At 43.8% G+C, this 23,111-nt stretch overlaps 1 protein-coding gene across 2 annotated transcripts in view; it reads left to right on the forward strand.

Moving 5' to 3' along the window:
- The window catches only part of Cpxm2 (carboxypeptidase X, M14 family member 2), a 192,408-nt gene that overhangs the window by 137,948 nt on the left and 31,349 nt on the right, over nt 1-23,111 (forward strand). For both annotated transcript variants that reach the window (XM_023709023.1, XM_004625594.3), the window contains 3 exons: nt 6,613-6,697; nt 7,820-7,970; nt 20,311-20,399. In XM_023709023.1, coding sequence (XP_023564791.1) covers nt 6,613-6,697; nt 7,820-7,970; nt 20,311-20,399 — 325 coding nt within the window. The remainder of the gene's footprint in view (nt 1-6,612; nt 6,698-7,819; nt 7,971-20,310; nt 20,400-23,111) is intronic.

A 23,111-nucleotide genomic window follows, 5' to 3' on the forward strand; every position in this document is an offset into this window, starting at 1 on the left:
GTGCCTGAACAGGATGCAGTTACCATATGAAGCTTTAACACAAAATTTGGATAAAGAAAAAAAGGCACAATGAACTTCAACTCAATTTTATGTGCACAAGAGTTGAAAAATCTGAGCCACCTTAAAGAGAAATTGATTCTAAAATTTATAAAACCTATAAATAATCAGAGGCCAAACCACTATATTAAAACAGATTCTCTAGCAAGTAAAAATCTTGCAGTTTAAACATACGCTTGTATCCACTTTAGATACAAGACAAAACTCACTCTTTAAAGTGGCTCCACCTTGGCAGATACATATTTTGTAATGATGCACACCTGCTATGTGTTGTTTATCAGTGAAAACACCCCAGCTGATTTGTAAAGCTTTGATGGATCTCAGGCTTTCACAGAGAGCACATTGACCAACCAATGGCTGTGACTCATCCACATGGCTGACACTGACAAAGATTCTACAATCTGAGATACAGGATCTCAGAATAAATCCTGAGGGAATTTGACTGACCTTATCAAATCCAAAAGATACAACTGTTGTTGCATAGGTCCTGCTTTATCTTGGTCTTAACTATCCAGCAGAAAAGCATAAGAATGAAGTAGAAGAAGTAAAGCCATGGTGTTATGTTGAGCTGTAGGGGACTCAGGTTCAACAATTTCTGACATTGCCAGTGAAGCAGAAGACCCATTACTGTTATGGACTGTTGGACACTTTTAAAATATTTTGCTGAGTTAACACACCTATAATATCCAAATGACAGAACTAAACAAAAAACGGGGATACAGATGAATGTCCATTTTGTGTCTGTGTATTCAAAATGGTTAGGATAGATGTATAGTTACATTCTATTAATGAATAGCAGGATTTGTTCTAATAGTGTTTTTAAATAGGAAATCATGTCTGTATCTTGTATAGCAAATGACCACTGGGAAGAGAGTAAGCAATGTGTTAGTTATTGAAACTGTCCTACCAATTTGATTTGAAACTGTCTCATTGCTATTTGTTTCTCAATAAGATTATGGAAAAAAATAACTGTGTTAGGGCCTATAGTGGTGTGTTCTGTACTCTTATTTGTTAATGATCCCATATTTTAAGAGATAGCCTCAGATTGGAAGCACAGCTCTGATACTGCACTGACCCAAAGCCCTGTATTTGATCCCCAGAACAACAAAAATAAAGACTCTGTTTCACATTAAAAAAGAATACTTTAATGAATTCGCAGAAAATGCTATATACAGAAAACATTTATATATCTGCATACTAAAGTAATCAAGAGACTAAAATGTATTTTAAAAGTGAGGATTTTTCTTTTAGAAGTAAACTAATTCTCTAAACTTCATTGTGGTGCTTATCTGCTCTGTTCAGATGGATCCACAGAAAGTCAACACCTTTGTTAGAAAATAGCATATCTGTCTGGAAGGATGATGCAGATACCTGTTGGAGGAGGTGGGCTTTAGATTTCTTTTTCACAAAGAAGGGAAGAAGGAAAGAAGGGTCTGGGGGGGATAAGGGAAAGTCATGGGGTTTCCTTATCATTTCATTATATTTTGTTCATATCTTTCATGGGAAAAAGAAATTTCATGTGGACAAGATGAGATAGTATACGAGATATTATAGGTATCTCTATCTTTTTATTTTTTTGTGCAAGGTCTCACTATGCAGCTTGGACTTGTAGTGATCCTCCTGATTTCTGTCTCTTTAGTGCTGGGATTACAGGCAAGCACCACCATGTCCAGACTCCATCGCCAGCTCAGCCCGCCTGGGGGTGAGGCCAGTGCAGCATTCAGTCCTCTATATCCTTCTGAGCTAGATTTAAATAAACCCTCCTCCCCTGCCCCACCCCCGCACGCTATACTTCTTGGAAATTAAAAAGCAGCCCAGACCTGAGTGTCTGGTAACACCAGCAAGAAACATGGAAAAAATTAACTTAGTAATATCATGTAAAAGAAGGAAAATAATCAACCACATAGGACTAAATCTAGCAAAAGATAAGTGAAAGAAGATCTAAATAAGTAAAGAGATGCATCATTCTTATGTACTGGAAAGTTTTAGATTGTAAAGCTGTTAGCTCCCCCAAATTTATTAACATATTCAGTCATCCCAGTTGTAAGATACAGATTTTATTTTTAGAAATTGATAAGCTGATTTTAAAATTTATATGGGAAGGCAAACGGCCAAGAATAGTGAAAGAAGTTTTGAAAAGTAAAACTCAAAGTCGGAAAACATACGTTGGAAGATATTAAAATCTATTGCATACCTGTAGAAATTAAGACAAGGCAGGCTTAGAATAGGACAAGAAATTGAATCCTGAGATGGAATAGAGTGTCCAGAACATCCCTAGGTATAGAAAAATCATATGATTTATGGCAAATATGACTCTGAGGTACGATAGCTCGTAAGCGTGTAAGTATCCTGAGTCAATTGAAGCCCATAGAGAAAACAATGCATATCTATCCCTACCTCAAAGCATACACTGATCAATTTCATGTGGAATGCATGTCTAAATGCAAAAGGTCAAGCAATGAAGTTTTAGTAGAAAACATTGATGTGTACCTAATGATCTTGGAGTAGACAAAATTTTACTGAAGGGCACAGATACCCAAAATGTTGAAAAACTGGTAACTGGACTATTTTAAGATTAAGAAATTCTCCTTGTAAAAATATACCCCAAGGAGAATGAAAATGAAGATGAATTAGAATATGTGTGATATATATTCATTTAACTCATATTTAGAATATATGAAGAATGCTTCAAAATAAGTACTGCAACGAATTGAAAAGGAGAAAAGTTGAGTAAATATCTCATAAATGTTATTTGAATGTCCAACAAACACACAAAACATTGAAGCTTACTAAAAGCTACAATGAGATAATACAGTACAACCATCAGAAAGGCTAGGATGTAAAAGAAAGATGAAAACAAGTGCTGGAAAGAATGTGGAGCAACTGGAACTCTCCCACATTGTTGCTATGACAGCAGAGAGTTACAATTAATTCAAAAAACTACTACAGGAGCTGACCAAATAGCTCAGTGGATTAAGCACCTGCCAGCTGGTGTAGGGGCCGCGGGTTTGATCACTGGGCTTGCCATGCTGGCTCCGTCCCCGGGTTGCCCTGAGACAGTGATTGAGACTGGGCGTGGTAATGCATGCCTGTAATCCCAGCACTTGGGAGGCTGCAGACAGGAGAATTACTGTGAATCCAATGTAGTAATGAGACCCTGAACACCTTGTAGACCCTTCCCTAAAATAAAAAATAAAAATAAAAAAACTACTACAGCCGAACACAAGTACATAAACATATGACATATGTCTGTTCTATGACATATGACAAAATAACACAGAAGTTCCTATCCCAGTTATACACTAACAATTTTGTATCTATTTGCATATATATATATATATATATATATATTCATAGAAGCACTGTTCACGATCATCAAAACTGGAAACTACTCATTAACAATAGCGCAGAAAACTTGTGGTACACTGTGTTACATTCTCAGAAGTATTAGAAAGCAATGAGAATGAAAATGTTATTACTATCTATTATCAGCTGGTAAGGTAAGCTGTGAGGGCCAGCGCAGCCCTGGGTGTGTCTCGTGCAGCACTTGCGTAGCAGTGTGCAGCTCTGGGCTTCATCCTCAGATGCTCCCAATACAAAACACGGCAATGCGAAGTGAGTCTGAGGTGGTGCCAACAAGGGCCCCGTGCACTTCTGGTAAGGGTGCCTTTCTGTGGCTGTTATCTTTTCCTTCCAGCTGGGGACAAAGGTGGTGGAAGGGAGGGTTTGTTTTATCATGTAAACAGGGGAACTCTGAGGCAGTTCCTGATGGCAAACATTCTGCTGAGGTGAAATTTTCAGAGGTTGAGGAGACCTTCTTACTGGTCTTCTTTTAACCCTTGTGCTGGTGTATTCAGGAGACCCAGCTCTGTCCTGCAGAAAAAGGGCCACTCCCCAAGTGGTGTACCAAGCCCACCAGGCCATCCCTGCACCCACTTCCCGCATCCTCACCGTGTGCTCCAGAACATCAGCTTCTTTCCCTGGCCTCCAAAGTACCATGCCCTCTTCTTCTTCCTTCTGTGAGACACTTGGACTCCAGTGGAGATAGAGATACTTTCAGACAATCCCAGACAGGAGTTTAAAATTAGAGACTCAAATAAGTGTGAAGATCAAAAATAAGAAAAGTAATCGGCTCCACTGGAGGGTCAGGAGAGCTTTTTGGTAAATTCTGAGCTCTGACAATTTGGAGGCACAAATTCACAGGCAGGGGAGGAATCTAGACAGAGGACCAGGCTGTGCAAAGGCCCTGAGGCAGGAGCATGTGAAATCAGTATCTGGAATGGAAGAAAAGAACCTAGAAAACAAGACATAAGAAAAGGCCCAGGAGATCATAGTGAAGACCTTGGTCTTAATACTAAAATAAGAGTTTGTTTATTATAAGAATGTATAATACTTGGGCTGGGGAGATAGCTTGGTGGACTAAGCACCTGCCTGGCAAGTGCAAGGATCAGGGTTCGATCCCTGGTCCCATGTGCTGTGCCAGCCCCTCACCATGCCAGCCACTGAAACCAGTGTGGTGGCACATGCCTGTAATCCCAGAGCTGGGGAGGCTGAGACAGGAGGATCAATAGGAGTCTGAGCTGTGTAGTGAGACCCTGTACCAAATAAATAAATCCTAAAAAAAAAAAAAAGAATATCTAGGGCTTAATAGGTATATTAAAGAGAAAGTGACAAGTCACTATTTCACTAGAAAAGGAAGCCTCTGGATGCAGGATGGATTGAGGAGGTTTTTAGAGTCCAGTAGATCACTTGTAGGCAGCTGTCAGCCTGAAAGAATGGGCCAGGATGGTGACAGTGGAAGGGTAGAGTTGTGTGAGTTCCACAGAGCTGTGACCTTAAAATTCACAAAGCTTTGTGACGGATTGAATGTAGGGCAGAGGGAAGTGGAGCATCAAGAATGCCTGCAGGTTTGTCCTCTCCAGTGGGTGGACGTGCCTTTGTGAAGTCAGCCGCTAGACCACCATGCTGGGGCATGAAGTGGCAGAAATCAATTGGGTGGTTGGGGCAGGGTTCTATATGAGATGTTGAGACATTAGGTGGAGAGCCTGCACAGGTAGAAGGATTTGGTGTGGCTCTGCAGTTCAGAAAAGAGATCTGAGATACATAATTGATTAATTATTCAATTAATAATTTATCTTATGTTTCTTTTCATGAGTGATTTCCTGAGTTCATTACTCTTTCAGTAGGAGACAGTGCCCATACCCGTCATCTGCCTTGCTGGGTCACCATTGGGCACTATTGACTGAAGAACAGAAAGCAAAGAGCGTGGCAGCTGCAGGCCATTTGGAAATTATTTGGGTGTGGGAGACAGGTGGCTGTTTTGGGTGAGGACAGTTTTCCAGGCAAAGGACCTGTTGTTGAGGTGCTTCTTAGTGGGTGCTGCATCTCCATCTGCAGCCCTGCCTCTTGCTGAGAGCTCTCAGAGGCAGGAAGTGTTGCTTGACAGATACTGACTTCCAACAGGTATCTGGTGGGGAGGGCCGAGGAGAGGGGGTGGACTGTGAGATGAGGCTTGTTTCTAAGCATGTCCGAAACCACTAGGAAGACTTTTTCATGTAAGTCAGTCAGATGGGTGGGAGAAAACAGAACCAGCTGCTCCTCTCTCTAAGCTCACTAGATGATGTTTTTACTCTGACTGGAAACTCAGATCCTTGTAAAGATAGCTTGAGATGGAGCAGATCTCACAGTAAGGAAGGAGCCCTAAGTCTTCCATGGGCAGAATTATCTTAAAGACTAGGAAAGTAGTACTTAGTACCAATATTTAAAAAATTACAAAGGGAAAATACACAGAAAGACTTTATTATGTTGCCTAACAGTATTGTAGAGAAAACCAGACAGAGAAAAATGTGTTTATGTATAAAGTTTTTGTTTGTTTTTTGTGAACCCTATCAGATTGACCTCTACTCTGAGGAGTCAGATTAAGGCTGTTTTACCCTCAGTAAATTGTGGGCAGGAGGACGTGGTGACAGAGCCTAGCCATCACTGTTTTTTTTTTTTTTTTTTTTTTTTTTTTTTCTGGGGTGGGGACTGTCTGTCTATGTGAGTGACAGCTGAGGAGAAACTCAATGCTTTTTATAGACCCAAGCTGTTATTTTGGAGGTTAGTGGGATCTGGTTTGCTACATTCTCAAGTCAGTTTTCCAAATGAAATTTCTGCAGCAAGTTACAGTCTTTACTGAGATTATATTTCCATGTGTCACTTTAGCAAGCTTTTGCTGTGTTTGAGATAACTCTTTAACACAAGTAGGTAGGTATTTGCATACCATTATGCGTGTGATCAACACTGAGTGTTTACCAAGGCCTAGGACTTATCCTAAATGTTTAAAGTGTATTAAACCATTCAATATTTTCATTACTCTTTCAAGGTTGTTACCTGGCCAAGGTAAAAAAAAAAAAAAGTCCAGAGGTATCAAGGAACCATGGATTGGGGTTTCCTGTTCCATGGAATGTGGGATTTCAGCATTGGAATGTTTCTGTTCTTACTTCTATGCCTCTGCATGAAGAAATAAACATTCTAAGAGGGTGTTATTCCAAAGATATATTATTTTTCTCGTAGGAGTGACTGGGTGACATCCTATAAGGTCATGGTGAGCAACGACAGCCATACATGGGTCACTGTTAAGAATGGATCCGGAGACATGGTAAGCCTCTTCTGCCCCATAACCTTACCTTTTGTGCCCGGCCATGTGGACTCTACGAAGAGAGGCATCATATGCTCAGTCCCCTAGAGGTTTTCCAGTTCTGTGTCAACTCAAATGAACCATGAACGTCCAAGAGACAGTGACCCCCTTTCTATGCCCTGAAGCTCAGTACCAAATGTACCACATTGAGGACAACTCTGAATTCAGCCTCTACTCCAACAGAAGAGCTTCTGTGATGTGACCTCTTGTAGTTTCCTCTTAACCCTGTGTAGATAGGTGGCAAATATGCTGGGGGCTCTTACGGGCTTCAGTTCAATGACCTTGGGTCATTAGCCCTGTTATTAGCTCGGATCTTATTACTTTCCTACTCAGATTCTAAAGTGCATATTCCTAGCATGCTATTCAATGCCTTATATAACTGACTACCGCTTCTTTTCTACTTTCTCATTGCCACCCCACCCTAAGACTCTCAGGTTCTCATAGCAGGCAACCAACTGCTGTTCTAACAATGAAACCTATTTCTGGGCATCTCTAACTATTACTATTTCTTTTCTGTGAAATATCTCCATCCCTATGAATATATATAGTTTTCCTTCCGTGCCTGGTCAAATGGTGCCTTCTCCCCAAGCTTTCCTGGTCTCTTCTAAAATCTCAAAGCTCTGTAATTTCCTATGCCCTGACACTGAGGTTGTCACACCATAGGTAAGTGCTGTCCCCACTCTTGCTGGTGAGGCTTCCTGGGGAATGTTCTAGAATGTACATATTTCTCTTTTCCCCTCAATGCTCAGTACAAGTTAGGATTTCTTTTTTTTTTTTTAATTTTTTTTTATTTATTTGAGAGAGAGAGAGAGAGAGAGAGAGAGAGAGAGAGAGAGAGAGGTGTGTGTGTGTGGCCAGCTCAGCCCACCAGAGGGCGGGGCTGGCTGGCATGTGGTGCTGGGGGATTGAACTGCGGTCCCTGATGCTTTGCCAAGCTAGTTCCAAGTAGGTGCTTTAGACCACTGAGCCATCTCTCCAGCCCCTAGGATTTCTTAATAGTGTCTTTTTTACTAAATTACTGAGTCTCCCTCCATGATAACCAAGCTGTAAAAGATTCCTCTTTTCCCCCTTGAGTGTAAATAGATATTTGAAGGGAACACTGAAAAGGAGATCCCTGTGCTCAACGAGCTGCCTGTCCCCATGGTGGCCCGCTACATTCGCATAAACCCACAGTCCTGGTTTGATAATGGGAACATCTGTATGAGGCTGGAGATCCTCGGCTGCCCACTGCCAGGTGAGTTCACCCTCGGTACTTCCTACAGGGCAGGCTGCTGATGGGTAACAGGTGCATAGGCTGGTAAACTGCTTTGCGCTAAAAAGAATATGTACGTCTGGTGCAGAATATCGCAGAAACTTAGGTGAGCCAAAAAGAAGACAAAAATAAATTTCTCATAATCCCACTCAGAAATGCCATGAATAATGGTGGCATTGAGGTCTCTCTCCATACGTGGTTGTGATTTTGCCCACTGTGATTTTTTAGTGATGTGCATTCACCCTGAAATGTTGAATATTCACCTAATATTGTCACCCAAAAGTAAGCAAGAGCATTATAGAAATGTTTTGGAGGTGCTGCAGATGTAGCTCAGTGGTAGGGCGCTTATGGGCATGCATGAGACCCTGGTACAATACTGGACACTCAAAAAAAAAATTGGGAGAGGGTATGTTTATTGTTTTTAGCAGATTCTGCTATACTAGGTAGTGGGGGGACGGGTAGTTGCAGAACTTCATTTTTTTTCAGATGTTTCTTTTAAACTAATTTCCTTGCTGTCTTTCTGTTTAAAGACCTTCATTCAGATACCTCGTTGGTGAATCCTCACTCTCTTAGGTTGTGTCCCCAGGTTCTACTTCCATCTGATGAAATTTGGGTGGAGCCTCGGTGCATCACGAAGAAAGGCAGGAATTTGATATGTCATCTAGTTCCCTAACAGGGTCTGTTCTGGACATACCATAGGCTGGCCTGGTCATTGGCTTGTGCCTTCAGGAAGCAACCCGTTAACCCTGATGACACATTTCTGGAGAAGATACCTAGCCCAAGACTCTCCCTGTCATCCCTTTTTGGAGCCTGTAGGAACTTGCTCATTGCTGGCTACCCCCAGCCAGGCCATGAGGACCAAAGCAGAGCTGTGACCCATCTCTTGTAGGTGTCTCCTCCAGGAGGTCTTGCTCTTGTGACTTGGGGACCTGGTGCGTTGTAGACCCCAGTCCCTCGTAGTGCTGCTGGGGCAGAGGGCTACCAGCTATAATACTCTATCCATTGCTGCCACAACCTCATCGTGAACTCATGTTTATTGTGTTTCCAGAGCATATTTAATGTCATTTTGCTGTTTTTCTTTCAATCTCACAATATCCATGATCTTGCTGTGCCAGCCAAGGAATTTTTGAACACAAACCACAGGGTGAGTGAGTTGGACCCATCTACCTGCTTCATTACCCACAAATCATATTTTTCATGTTATATTTATTTGCACTTACTGGATTGCAAAGTGGCATTAGAGCTACTCGAGACCTACTGTCTTATGACTGCTTTCTTTCCTAGTCCATGGGCAAAATTCTGTGGTTTTCATCTGCATTGGGTAGTTGAAAGTTCACTTGTGTCCAATATTTTGGTTCTATGAACAGCCCCACAGTGCACATCCTTGTTTCAATCATTGTGTGTGTGTGTGTGTGTGTGTGTGTGTGTGTTTGTGTCCACATTCTTTTTTTCCTGAAACTGGAGGATAGAAAGTAGGATTGCTGGTACAAATAATGTGTATCTTTCCAAGGCTGGTAGAAGGAATGTTGTGGTGCTTCCTAACTGAAGATTTAAGCCCCCTTCTGTGGCTGGTTCTGCTGGAACTGCAGTATCAGGTCCAGCCTGCTTCTCTCTGGGACCTGTGGACATAGATGTCAGCAGGAGTCTTCAGGGAGTGAATCACGGGCTTGGTTCTCTTTAAGTCAATCTAGGAGTGTTGCTCAGCTCAGCTGTGGTCTGCTTGCTGTGCAGAGCAGGGTGATGGCTTCTCTCTGCAGGTGGGAATTCATCTGTTGTTAGTAAAGGGCAGAGGGCAGTCTGCATGAGTCTCATGAAATAAATATTTCCCTGTGAAGTTGGGAATACATTCCCTCTTGGCATGTATTTGAAGGTAGGTCCTGGGGGCTATTAAAACCCTCATAATGACAGTTGCATTGTAACACCTGGGTAGCTTTCAACTATGGACTCAGTGCGATTCCGTCCCCACTCCCCTGCCCAAAATTTAGGGCCGTTTTTTTGCTGAGGTATTTACTCAGCAGTCTCTAGAGTATGCTGGCTCTTCACACGTGCTTCCTAGGGGTGCTGCGGTTGGAGGGTGACAAGGGAGCCTGGTTTATCATCTCATGCCAGTAAGATTCCTTCATTAAAGCAATGAGGCCAAATGGCCCAACCAATTTAGCCGTGCAAAGCCAAGGTGAACTTGAGGTCTAGATGCAGCCAGCTGGGAACTTGCTCTTCCTGGAGCTTTGTGTTATGAAAAATTCATTGACCTTTGTTTCTGCATCACTTTGTTCTGTCTCTTCCAATTCTTGCCACCTTTCTGTGAACTCCCTGGTGGGGGTGGACTCAGGGGGTCATGATGCTTTTTAAGACTTTGTGAAGAATGTTTTCAGAAATCTTTGAACTGGAAAGTGCATTATCGTGTACCGAGGTTTAGCATTAGGATTTTTAAAGCTCAGAAATAAATAAAAACAAAGAGTTTTAGTTTAATGAGTATAGAGAATTTCAAGTTTGCAAGATATGAAGGTTCTGCAGATGGGCAGTGTTGGTGGCTGCCTAGCTTGGCTGTGCTTAATACTTCTGAGATGTACATGTAAAAATAGTTCTGATGGTAAATGGTCCAGTTTAGACTAATGATTTACACTTAGATCCTGGACAGAGCACCAGAGGATGGGTCAGGTAGAAGCTGACTTCTGGGTTAATGCTTTGGAAGACTTAGGCAATTTAGATTTGTGAAAAAAAAAAATACCTACCGCATTCACTGCCTGGTTCTTACAAAAACCTGGCAAGCTTTGCACGTGACTTCCCCAAAGGATGATGGGGTAATGCCCAGAATTCTGGAAAATGATCTTTGAGTTTGGGGATGGATGTTGAGGTCTCTGCTGGTGCCCAGTGGATTCTGTTGTGAACGTGTCACTTTGACCTATTTGAAGGAAGTTGTCACTTCTCCATCTTCTTGGCCACCAAGTCTGACTACTTATCCTTCTACACAGCACTCAGGTGTTTAGGGTACTTGGGTTTGACTTAGAATCTAGTGATGAGGCCTACCTATGGCCATCTGAGGGTGGAGCTTATTGTCCTGTGAGTAGAGAGGAGCTACCAAAGGTCAGTGTCTGAGTCATTGCTCTAGGCCAGCCAGGGTCAGTTGAAATTCTTCTTTTTCCTCCCACTAGGGATACTACTTGCTCCAGGAAGAGCAAGATCTAAGCTTTCCTCCCAACCCATTCTTATTAGTTCATGAGGTATTGAAAAGTTAGTTTAATAGTAAAGCAGCCACTTGTCTTGCTGAGTTATAATGATGTTACAGTCAGCTCTCCCACCCATCAGTATGTACAAATGGCAGGGCTGGTGGAGGGGTGACCTGTTGTTCTGTTGGGCCATTATGGTTGCAACAACTCTTTAAATGGATGTTTTTCTGCCTCTTCCTTTTCTTTATGGAATTAGTTCTAGTCTGAGTGCCCACTTGTGCCAAGGTGTTGATGATCTACTTAGGACCCAGGTCTGGGCTTCTGAGTAGTCAAGAATTAGATGGGACATGAAGGTACCTGTCGTCTCCCTTTCTTTCAGCCTCCTTTGCTAAAAATGATGTTCTTAGCCCTTCAGGATGAACACAGAACACTCATTGGTACCCCTCCTCTAGCCTTACTGTTTACCATGCCCTTAAAGAAGAGGTGACTTGTCCATCTCAGGGAAGCCTGGAGGAAAGGAAGAGCATAAACTTTGGCTCTGATCAGACCTGGACTCAAATTTCATGTCTAATCCTTAGTAACTGTGGTCTCAAGACACTGTAGAAATACTCTTTGCTTTGCTCCCCTCATCTATAAAAGTAAGGAATCTTCTCCATAGAATTTTCACTAAGTCCTTAAACTTCTGTACGTTCTTAGAATGACCAAATGAAGTAACTCAGGCCTTTATCCCAGTGTCTACAGAAAACCTAATTTCCTTCCCTCCCTAGTATTTGAGTGGCTTCCTGGAGTGGCTGCCTGGCTGCCCTGTATCTCCTGCATCACATTCTTTCTCTCAGCTCTGTTCATGGTCTCCCTAGATCATTCTTAGCAGTTAGTCTAGATTCTAGAACAGCAGTCTCCACTGATCCTGATGGACATGAAGACTAGGAAGAAAGTCTAGGGATTACCAAAGGTCTTAGACACACAACAGATGTGCATACCCACACATCAACATTTGTCTTCCTGAGGTCCCTCACCATCCCCCCAGACTTCCCTGATTTTGTCTTCCTTCCCACCCTGACCTGCACCACTTTACTGAGACTGTTTGTCCCACTTTTGTCTCTGATGTTTCCTCTCTCTGTCCCTGTTCTCCTCCAACTCCCTGTCTCTTGGGTTTCTGGGTTGGAGCTGGTAGGTGGTTTTTATGTGATGTGTGGTTTTTAAATAGAGACCGTCAATTCCTTTCTCCTTCTTGCACCCTGGCTAGTTGACACCTTGCTTTGCAAAGTTATGAGTTTCATGAAAAGAACTCTGCTGGTTCCCTGGAATGCAGAGCTAGCTGCTTTCATTTTTAGGTGTAAGTTTCAGCAGCTCTTTCATTCCTAATGCATAGATATTGGGAAGACTGGAGGAGGTCTGCTTTGCAGAAGACCAGCATAGAGTACATTCTCAGGCAATTTTATTTTTCTCTGCTTTCTCTTCCTTCCCTGTCCTATTTTTTATTTTATTTTTTGTGGTACCAGGGATTGAACTCAGGACCTTGTGCTTGCCAGGCAAGTGCTTATTCTACCAAGCTATCTCTCCGGCCCCTTCCCTCTTTTTTTGCCCTTGGTTTGGTTTATCCACAGCTGCTCCATTCCCAAGGTTCTGAGATCCTATGGTGAGTTTCACTTCTCATCCCCATTAAACCTTTTCTGACTTTGTTTTCTGTCCTGTCTATGTGGATACAGCCCATGGATATGGTCAATCCCTATTTTTCCCAGCAGTGGAAATGCCAAGCTCTCCAAGACAGGACTTCCTATGTGGAGAGGACTCTGGTATCTGAGAGGGCAGGTCCCTTGGCAACCAAAGATTCCCTTCCTGTGTCATAGCAAACTCTAGGCCTGGGCTGAACTGACATACCAAGGAGCTCACCTTTTCCTTTGCAGAAGCAACTCAACTCAGAAAGATGGTGGTTGTCAACCTCTCCCACCAGTCTATGGTACAGGGCCCAGCATGACTGACTTCGCTGGGCTGGACAGTGTCCTCCAGAATTTCTGTCCACCTAAAATCTCAGATGAAGCCTAATTTAGAAATGGGTTGTGTCTAGGTATAATCAGTTAAGATGAGGTCATGTGGGATTGAGCTGGGCCCTAATCCAATGGAAGAGAAAGCAGAGACAGAGAAGCATACAGGGATGATGGAGGCCAAGGCAGGAGTGTGTAGCCATGAGCCCAGGTTGCCAAAGGCACCCACATCTAAGATGAGGCAAGAAGGACCTCCCACTAGGTCTTGTAGAAACATCTTATAGATATCCTGAAGTTTAGCCTCTAACACTTGGAATTGTGAGAAAGAATACATTGTGATTGGGAGCCACCAGGTTTGTGCTTTTGTGTTGTGGCAGTCTTAGGGCATGATTATACTGTTTCATGGCATCCTCCATCCTAAAGCTATGGCTTCCACTGTCCACCCCTCCACACTTTTCTCCATTCTTTGTCATGCATGGGGAGGAGATAACAGCATCAGGTGACTCATCTAGAGATCTCTTGGCCTGAGAAAGTGTATCTTTGATAATTAGCTTTTCATAAAGAGCTTGATTAGAGTATCCATCCATCCCTTTATTACTTGCTTATTCAGTCCTACAGAAAATACTGGTGAGCACCAGTTTAGTGGCTCCCAAAAGTCTGAGAGGACAGCAGGTGCAGCTCTCACCACACAGGGAATGAGGTGCACCCGCTTCTCCTGGGCATCCTTCTCAGCTCGGGGGGGGGGGGGGTCTGATCTGTTGGCTGCAATCTGTCCTCCCTGTGGCACAAGCTTGCCTTATTGAGTTTATTTTTTATTTTTATCTTTTATTCTGTATTTTATGGAAGAGTCTACAGGGTGTTCAGGGTCTCACTACTAGATCGGACTCATAGTGATTCTCCTGTTTACAGCCTCCCAAGTGCTGGGATTGCAGGTGTGTGCCTGTAATCAAGTCTCAATTGCTGTCTCAGCATGCCCTGGGGGCAGAGCTGGCATGGCAGGCCAGGGGATCGAGCCCCCGGCCCCTGCACCTGCTTGCAGTTGCTTTAATCTGCTGAGCTATTTGGATGGCCTGCCTTACTGAGTTTAAATGTACTTAAGATCTTCCTTGGTGCAACTGCCCAATGTTAGTTGTATTGGGAAGGTGTTAAGCCACTTGCCAGTTCTTCCTGGCGGACAGCTCCCAGCTCTGGGCTGTCTGCAAAGCAGGGCAGCAGGGACATGAGAGTTTGCTGGAGTTCTGCAGGCTGCACGGTGGGGAGCTTATCTGACAAGGATTGTACGAAATGGAGCCTTAATAAATGGTAAGCACAAGTGATGCAGCATTCCCTGTGGACTCAGGGCCAGGACTGGCTCTACCTGAAGGTCTCAACACCCTGGGTCCTTATGGCTTTGCTCCACAGGGACAACTTTGTCATCAGAGCAGTTGGATTGGGCCTAGACAAAAGAGACTTCTTGGTAGGGGCCAGCTTTGTGCAGGAGGAATGGTGCTCAGTTCACGGAGCCACCTGTGCCCAGGGGCCTGGGCCAGGCAGGTGGAGCTTATGGAGGTCAAGAGGCCAGTGTGGCACCTACTTGGAGAATCTGTCCTCATGGCAGTAAAGATCTACACAGCAGCGTGCTCCTGGCATTTGCCTCAGTAACTTGGAGCACGCTTGAGGAGGCCAGAGGTTCCTTAGAAAAAACATTGAGGTGAAATTTCCATGCACAACTTTTAAAATGTACAATTCAATGTGAATAGAGGAAATGATAAATAGAAATTTAGAAGGGCCTGAGGTGGGTTCAGGGTGGCTAAAGGGAATATGTCAGGCTGAGCTGCATGTGGTGGTGTGGCCTGAAGTCCCAGCTACTCAGGAGTCTGAGGTGAGAACTCCTTGAGCCCAGGAAGCTGAGATCAGCCCGGAGAGCATGGGACTCTTTCTCAAAACCAAAAAATAAATAAAATGGACATCATACATCAAAACTTGCTCATATATACAATTTACATGTTAAGAACGAATAAAAGAAACAACAAAGTGTACAGTGATTCTCAACATTGTATAAGCACAAACTCTTTTGTTTCAAAACTTTGCCATCACACCCAAAACACTTTGAGCCCATTGATAATTACACTATGTCCCCTGTATTATTCCTGGTCCCTCCCTCCCACTCTGTATCTCTGGATTTGCCTTTCAGACAGAGCCAGTCAAAGGAGACCCTAGATATCCTTGATGCAAGGTGGCTCTCCTTTGCAGCAGAGAAACCCGCTTCCATCCCAGCTGGGCTCCCATACACATCAACCCAGCTCATTGCCAAAAGCCACCAACAGGAAACACAGCAGCCCAACCAACCTGACGTTCCCCGTGGGTTTGCAGTGATGGGCTTTGTTCCGTTCTCTCAAGACGCATCCTGTGCAGTGTGTTAGTGCTCAGTTTGGGATGCAGACTATAACCATCAGTGAAAATGGAACTTAAATTGTAGAGGGTTTTTCAAAAAATTATTTTTAGACATAAGTAAGTTCTCTAAACTTGATCCTGCTGAGCACATAACCTATACTCTCTTCTCTCCTTGGCCTCAAAGTAGTGACAGAATATGCAGATCCTGGCCCCAAGAAGCTGGAGCCCACTTTTCTTTCCAAAAGAAAGGGGAGAGTGAGCTAAAGATGACTAGAAGTGACGAAACCAGTGGTGAGATCTGCACTATCTCTCTGTGGCTACCCTTTTGTTACTACAAAAGATCCTTACCCACCTGTACATGGTGAGATGGTGTTTGGAAGCTAATGGGCTCATTCATTTCCTCAGAGCTAGCTTTGAATAAACCTGTTTTCCTTTTTACCAAAATATATGACTTCCTTTGATTTGGCCGACAATGAGAAAACCAGCAAAGACACATAAACTTGAGTGACCAGTAGCAAGAAATGCCAAACCACAATTGGTGTTGGCTCTGGCACTGAAACCAGGAGGTGAGTGTTGTTTTTAGGTCACTTTGCAGGATCTCCTGGTCTTGTCCCCTTTAGGATGCTGTTCACCTTCTCCTGGTCTCCAACATAACTCATAGCTAGGGCATAGTATTGTAGAGTTTTTTCCTGTCTGCAGTTGATTCCTGTTGGGCCTGTTCAGACCTGCAGAGCAGGCTCCTACCATGTTCTCTTTGCTCTCTCATCTCTTCCTTCTCATATATACAGAAGATGAAGAGGAGAAGAGCCTTCATCACTCGAGTACAGGCGTCTGGGGATGTGTTTTCTTTTTCATAACATTGAGGAGGCCCTTTGTCCTTGAGATGTGCATCTCTCACCTTTATATGACTACAAGCATGTATTCAATGGATAATGGATTGAAGTTAGTGAAAGTCTTTTGCTTCAAGATTAAAGTTACATCTTTATCAATCCCTGATCACTAGCCAGACGCAGGTCACATTGAGCCAGAGGTGATGTCATGAGTTTGCTCTCATATGTGTTGTGGTCATTAAGGCAGCAAACAAAAGGCTAAGTAGGGATCAATATTTTTAACCAGAAAACATCTTCATGTGTGTGTTCTCAAAGCCATGAGTCTTAAGAAGTACAGCAACTTGAAATGCCAGTTAAGCTGTCATATGAATGGGGATCTGCTTCTTAGAGTTTTTGGTTAGACAGGGTGATCACCCAACCCAGTTTTTAGTTCAAACTCCAGCATAATTCTAGATAAAAAGTGCAATGTGGTCACTCTCTGGTTAGATCACATGTCAAAAATGGTGTTCTCAGACAGGAGAACCAGTGGACTAGCTTGATGAGAGCTGAGAATTTGGGTAGGTTAGCCAAAGGAATAAGGCTGGAAAGCTAGTTTTAGACACCACATCTGGTGGTTGTCTATCACCATAACTAAGTTGTTCTCAAGAACTCAGCTAGTTTTCAATATATCAGATGTTGAAAATTTATTTTTGCTGCCAAAAGGAGGAAACTTGTTTACTGTAAGAAACAAAAAATAGAAAGACAGATGAGGAGCAGAGGGATAGTTGGATAGAGAAAGGAGTGGCTAGGGGCAGACCCACCTGAAGACAGTTCTGGTATCCCTGAGACCAACCTCTAAATGGACATCTACATGAGACCACAAAACTCCTTACACTAGTTAATCTTGTAGTAGTTACTTGCTACTGAAGAAATTCTGACAATAGAGTTGATTCAATGTTTTTATTCTGTTAGGATCTGCCAACCTTGCCAACCTTGCTTTTAAATAAACTTTTTGTATTTTCTGAAAGAGACAAAAAAACAAACTAACCCCTTGGAAGCAGGCAGGACATTAGTTTGCAAAGCTCCATCTGCAAAAATAAAGTCTCAGAGCTTGAGTCTGCCTGGACCTCTGTTTTAAATGTCAGAAATCCTCTTCAAATTAGCTTAATAAAAAATTGTGGAGGCATAAGTGAAAATTCCAAGGGTGGGAATGCCTTTGACTTCAGGCAAATGGGAGTCTACCATCTCAAGGCCTTCTCGTTGGGTGTGTGGGTGGGGGTCAAGCCAGCTCTCACCCTTTTGCAGACTGACAGGTTGACTGCTCAGACCCCAAACTAAAACAGCTTCATCCAGGTAACTTCACAAAAAAACCTCTTCATCTCCAAGTTCTTGCAGAAGAGACACCTGATGGTCCAGGGCGGGCCTGGCATTGCCTCTGAGCCAGTGATGATGACTGGGCATGTGTGTTCTCTGGCTGGCTCTGAACTACATGCTCATATTCTCAGCTGCACTGAGTCTCCTGGAGGAGATGCCCGAAGGCGGATGGGATTCTTTTGTCCTCAGAACAGACTAGGGAGGGAGCTGCTCTGGGCTCGCTTCTCCTCTCCTTACCTAAGTGATGCCTCCTCGAAGATTCTTAGTAAGACCCTGTCCAGTCAGAATAAGTAGATGAGCAATTTATTCAAAACAAGGAGGCTGAAAGTTTTGAAAAATATCTGTGGTTTTGCGACAGTTCTGGAACTTGTACCCAAGCCTTTCAGCAAACTGATTAGTCTGAAGGAAGAATGGATATTGCCAAACATAGAGCCCTATTATATTTAGGGCTCTGAGTTTTCCATCAATCTTTCTTCACAACCTTGAAGACAAAATTTGCGTTCAGAAAACAAAAGGGGCTTTCAAATACTTTAGAAAGAGGCCCCTGAGGCTGGAGGTGGATTGTTGAATAGAAAACAGCAAGTGGGTAAGTTCAGTGTAAAGAATGTGAAAAATATTTTTCCCTTTGCTTTGAAACCTGCAGGTCTAGAAGTCAGGAAAGGCAGCTCGCCAGAGGCATGGTCAGCCCTCTCCCCAAGGAAGGTGCTTGAGAAATAACTGGCATTGGAGCCTGGAAGGCTTTTGCTTTTTTGCCTGGACAAAGTGCCTGTTTGCTCTCCCAAATTACTCCCTTTCCGCTGGTTATTTATTTCTACTAGTATTACTGGAAACCCGTTTAATGTAAAAGTTAAAAAGCTGTACCTTCAATGTTTGGATCCATCTGTGATACTTGATGCAATTAGCCTCGATTTTCCAAGGCAAACCTATCTTTAAGGACACCTTCCACTCCACTGATGGAGCAGTATCAGTTCCCTGCTGGCTGTGTCCTTCATACTTTCCCATAGTGCCTTGCAAACTTTAAGCCCATGGAGTCAGCTGGAATTCTGTTAACTTCTGGACCCTGATTTTGGCAGGTCACTGCTGGATCTAGCAAACAGCTATTTATAGCCCAGAATCATCAAGAGCTATTGATCAAACAGCCCTGCAACCCACTCACATAAAAGAAAAATCCCCATAACAGTGAAACCAGCAGGCCCAGGACTACAATTGGTGCTGTGGACAGAGCCTGTTGCTCTAGATATCCTAGGGCACCACTGCTTGTCTTTCTGCCATCCACCATTGCCTCTGCTGCTGACCATCACCCCTGTCTCCAGAAGGGCCTTTCAAAGCTTTAGCTCAAGGAGTCGCTGCTTTGGAGCCCCCATTGCCCACAGTCCCTGGGGTTCAGGTTAAACCATGTGCTCCATGCTGGGGAGCTCTGCATTCTCCAGTTGGAGATGTCACCAGCCCAGCAGGACCTGTAAGACTCATTGTCACTCTCAGTCAGATAAGAAAGATGTCAGTGCTGATTGAAGGGCCCTCCTTCCTTCTAGTCTCCTTCCTCTTCTTCCTCCATGTCTCCTTTCTTCTCTGTGTTCTTTGTATTGTAATAATATAAACAATACAAATTGACAGGAATTAAAAGGAAAAGGTCTATTTAAATGGAAGGGAATCAAACAAAGATCAGCCATGCTATCACTAGCCCATGATCCCTGGTTCTCAGGGTCACCTCGGCTAACACACTCTGATTACATCTGCCGGCATGTGTGGCCCCTATGGCAGGATTCCCACTGGTTTCACTGCTGTGGGGATTTTTCTCTTATGTGAGTGGGCTGCAGGGCTGGTTGATTGAAAGCTTTTGATGATTTGGGCTTCTCTCTGTCTTTTCTCTTGGTCATCCATGTCATACCAGTTGTCCTGATGCTGCTTCATCGTGTGGTCAGTGGCCACTGAAATAAGTGATGCTCTTCGGCATTTATACTTCTGCAGAGTTAATTTCACTCTCTGCTTCTCTGTGCCCAAGTCCTTGCCTTCAACCTAGATTGCTTAAAGCAGCCATGGACTCTTGTTTGTCTGGCCCTGGAGCTGGAGATTTGAAAATGCCCTGGAGAGGATTCCCAAGTATGGGACCTCTCTTAGAAAAGACAAAAGGAAATTTATCCTGGGTATGAAACTAATAACACCCATAGCCTTCCTAAAGTCTCTGTGCATATGCATGTTGCTCTATATCTTTCTTATTTAGTGCTGGCACTTAGTCAGATGCATAGTTTATTTCATATACTGCTAACCATAGCCAGTGAGGGGAGTGCCATGCTTTTCCCTGCATACAGGTTGAAAACTAAGACCAAACTTCTCATATGGCTTTCCCAGGGTGACCCAGCACACAAGCAGAAGAGTGGAGACTTGAATACAAGGCGTTCTGCCTCCACACTCTTCACCACTGGCATGTCTGACGCCTATAGGGCTTCCTGTGGGCTAGTCTTCTCACCTCCAAGCCATGTTAGAAGCTGGAAACTGCATTAAGTTGGACATATTTTGCTGGCCCCACAGTCCTTGCATGAGTCAGGTCCCCAACAGAGATGCCACAAGTAGCAGGATGATGGGAATCAATTAAGAGTCACCTTTCTGTCCCCAGATCCTAATAACTATTATCACCGACGGAATGAGATGACCACCACGGATGATCTGGACTTTAAGCACCACAACTATAAGGAAATGCGCCAGGTAAGGTCTAGGGAGCAACAGAACATGTGTCCGTAAGCACTTAATATGTACCTGTTTTTAAGAAATTAGGGTGATGCATGAGAGATGGGAATTTGGATTTCAAGGCTAAGGTTGCTTCACTGGGGTTTGGATGTCCAGAGCAAGACTCCTGCTAGCAAAAGTTGGAACAGAATTCTTTTTTTTTTTTTTTTGGCAGTACCAGGGATTGAACTCAGGACCCTGCACTTGCCAGGCAGGCACTTACTCTACTGAGCTGTCTCTCCAGCCTCAGAACAGAATTAAAATGGAGACTTTTCTTACTTAATACTCTAGTTCCTAAAACCGCTGTGTTTCTGAATGACATCACTGCAGGATATTGGCTGTGTGTGGAGTTGGAGGAAAGAAAGCATCTAGGATAACACACTGCCCTCAGCCAGTGACTTGGTCACTTTTCTCCTGTTGCTGGGACAAAAATACCAGACACCCAAAGTTAAAGAGGGAAAGGTTTTTTCTGCACACAGTTAGTGGAGTTTTCAGTCCATACTTGGCTGGCTCCAAGGCAGAGTGGCACGTGGCACATAACAGGAGGTGGCATAACAGACTCCTCTTGCTCTTAAGAAACTAAGTTAATGTGTTTGGACTTGAGATCTGTAACTCATGCCTGCCGCTTCGCATTCTCAGAGTATTTGTGTGGCTGGGTAGTAGGATCTCATGGCAGCAGTTCATGGGAAGAAAACAGCAAAATCAGCCAGAGCTCAAAGGGAAGAGCAGCAGCCGGAAAGCCTCTCTCTCTCATGCAGGCTCTCCACCCAGGGTGGGTGTAGCACTCACACCCACAACCTCAGCATTGGACCATGAATCAATCACAAACTCTAACTGCCTGCCCCATGACTGCATGAGGCTTTGGGGAACATCTAGACACAAACCAGAGCAGCCATCATCCCCCATTAATATCCTCAATCCTCCTCACAGCTGGGCGAGTAGGGACTGTGGTTGTCTTTGTTCACAGATGGGAAAACTGAGCCAGCACTCCACTGTGTAGCACTATCTTCCTATTCAGATTCACAGTCTTTGACATGGTTGCCTGTAAGAATCACCTGGGGGAGTTTGTAGAAAGCACCTATACATAAACCTATAAATAAAGCAGAATTTTTAGAAGGGCATGGGAACTCACATTTTCAAGAGCTCTGCTTTGCCTTAACTCAGCAGTCAGCGTTACAACTTCTTTTTGATTCTGAGTACAGTTGGAAGAAAGTAACCAGGTGAGACATCTCCAGGATTAATCACAGACACCCAGCAGGAGAAAGGAAAGAGGCCACTGAGATCAGAATAAGTGGAAAGGGCGGCCCCTGGGCTGAGCCCATTGCCTCTGAAATCCTGTTCTGCATCCGCCCCCAGCATGTGCTAGAAAGCACAAGGACATGTGGGCAAACGAGAAATCCTTAGAAACCTGAGAATCTGTTTGAAAAGGCAGAACATGGAGAGATGTCCTCATGTATATATATTTACAGAATGAGGAATCACCAAAGACAGAGGAATAGGGCTCAAAAGAAGGGCTCGTAGGTGCCAAGGCAAAGCACCAGCTGTCTAGGACCAGCGCAGGAGATTTTTCTGAGATCCAGACTGTAGTCCTTTGGAATGAACATGCCTGGGTTGTCTCAATGTCATTTAACTTGAAACATACATACCCAGCTTCCAGACACCTGTCAGCACAGACTTGGAGGTGGGATGTGCTAACAGACTCCTTTTGCTGTCTTGCTCTTCAGAAATGAAGTTAATGTGCACGCTTGGACTCGAGATCTGTAACTCATGCCTGCTGCTCCGCCTTCTCAGAGTATTTATATGGCTGTTTCCAGCTCCATCTTTGGAAACACTGACAGATAACTAGCTAGCTCATTGGCTATCTCAGGACATCTTGCAGAGTCCAGAAATGAGACGGATATCATTGTGGCACAATTAAAGTCAAAAGCAATAAATCTATTGATTGCACAGAGAGAGTCTGGGTGCTGGCATCTTTGGATAATTGTTCTGTGTAGAGACCAGCATTCTTATGTGCAAGGAAGGCTAGTGGAGCACGCACTGTCACATGAGGGCACTCTGATCATTATTACACAGGGGAACCAAGGCTAAGGACACTTTGCTTCACCTGTGAAGCCATGTCAGGAGACCGTGGCTGAGTCCTCTGGGATCCTACTACCCAGGAGCACTGTACTGAAAACCACGGAGGGAAGCGTCTCTCAAGACTGCGGAGTGTTCAAGCCAGAAATGATTTGCCATTTGGATTTCTGGCTCCCGAGAATGGGAAAAAAAGACACATAGCATTTTTAGCAATTTCTCCATATGGAGTCTCCCAGGTTACTGTAGAATGCTTTCTACCTCAGGGAAAAGCAACAACAACAACAACAATGGTTAGTTTATCCTACTATTGAAAGAGACTTTACGATAAATGAAAAAATGAGACACATCAGCAAGATATGAGAAAACTGCAAAGCTTATGACACTGTAAGAGGACAGTGATAAAATGTGCATGCATCCCCTGCACAGTAAATCTCTTTCAAGCACTGACTTGTAAGGCTCTGATCAAGGCAGAGAGGAGATGCGATGGCTAAGATGAGGTAGATGAGCAGAGGGGAAGGCAGAGGCTGTCCAAACCTTGACACTGTGGTGCAGAGGGTGAGAACAGTGCCAAGGGAATGCTGGAGGGTGCAGAGACACGCACCGCAATCTGTAACT

Source organism: Octodon degus, unplaced genomic scaffold (genome assembly GCF_000260255.1).
Source record: "Octodon degus isolate 3935 unplaced genomic scaffold, OctDeg1.0 scaffold00010, whole genome shotgun sequence".
Lineage (NCBI taxonomy): Eukaryota > Metazoa > Chordata > Mammalia > Rodentia > Octodontidae > Octodon > Octodon degus.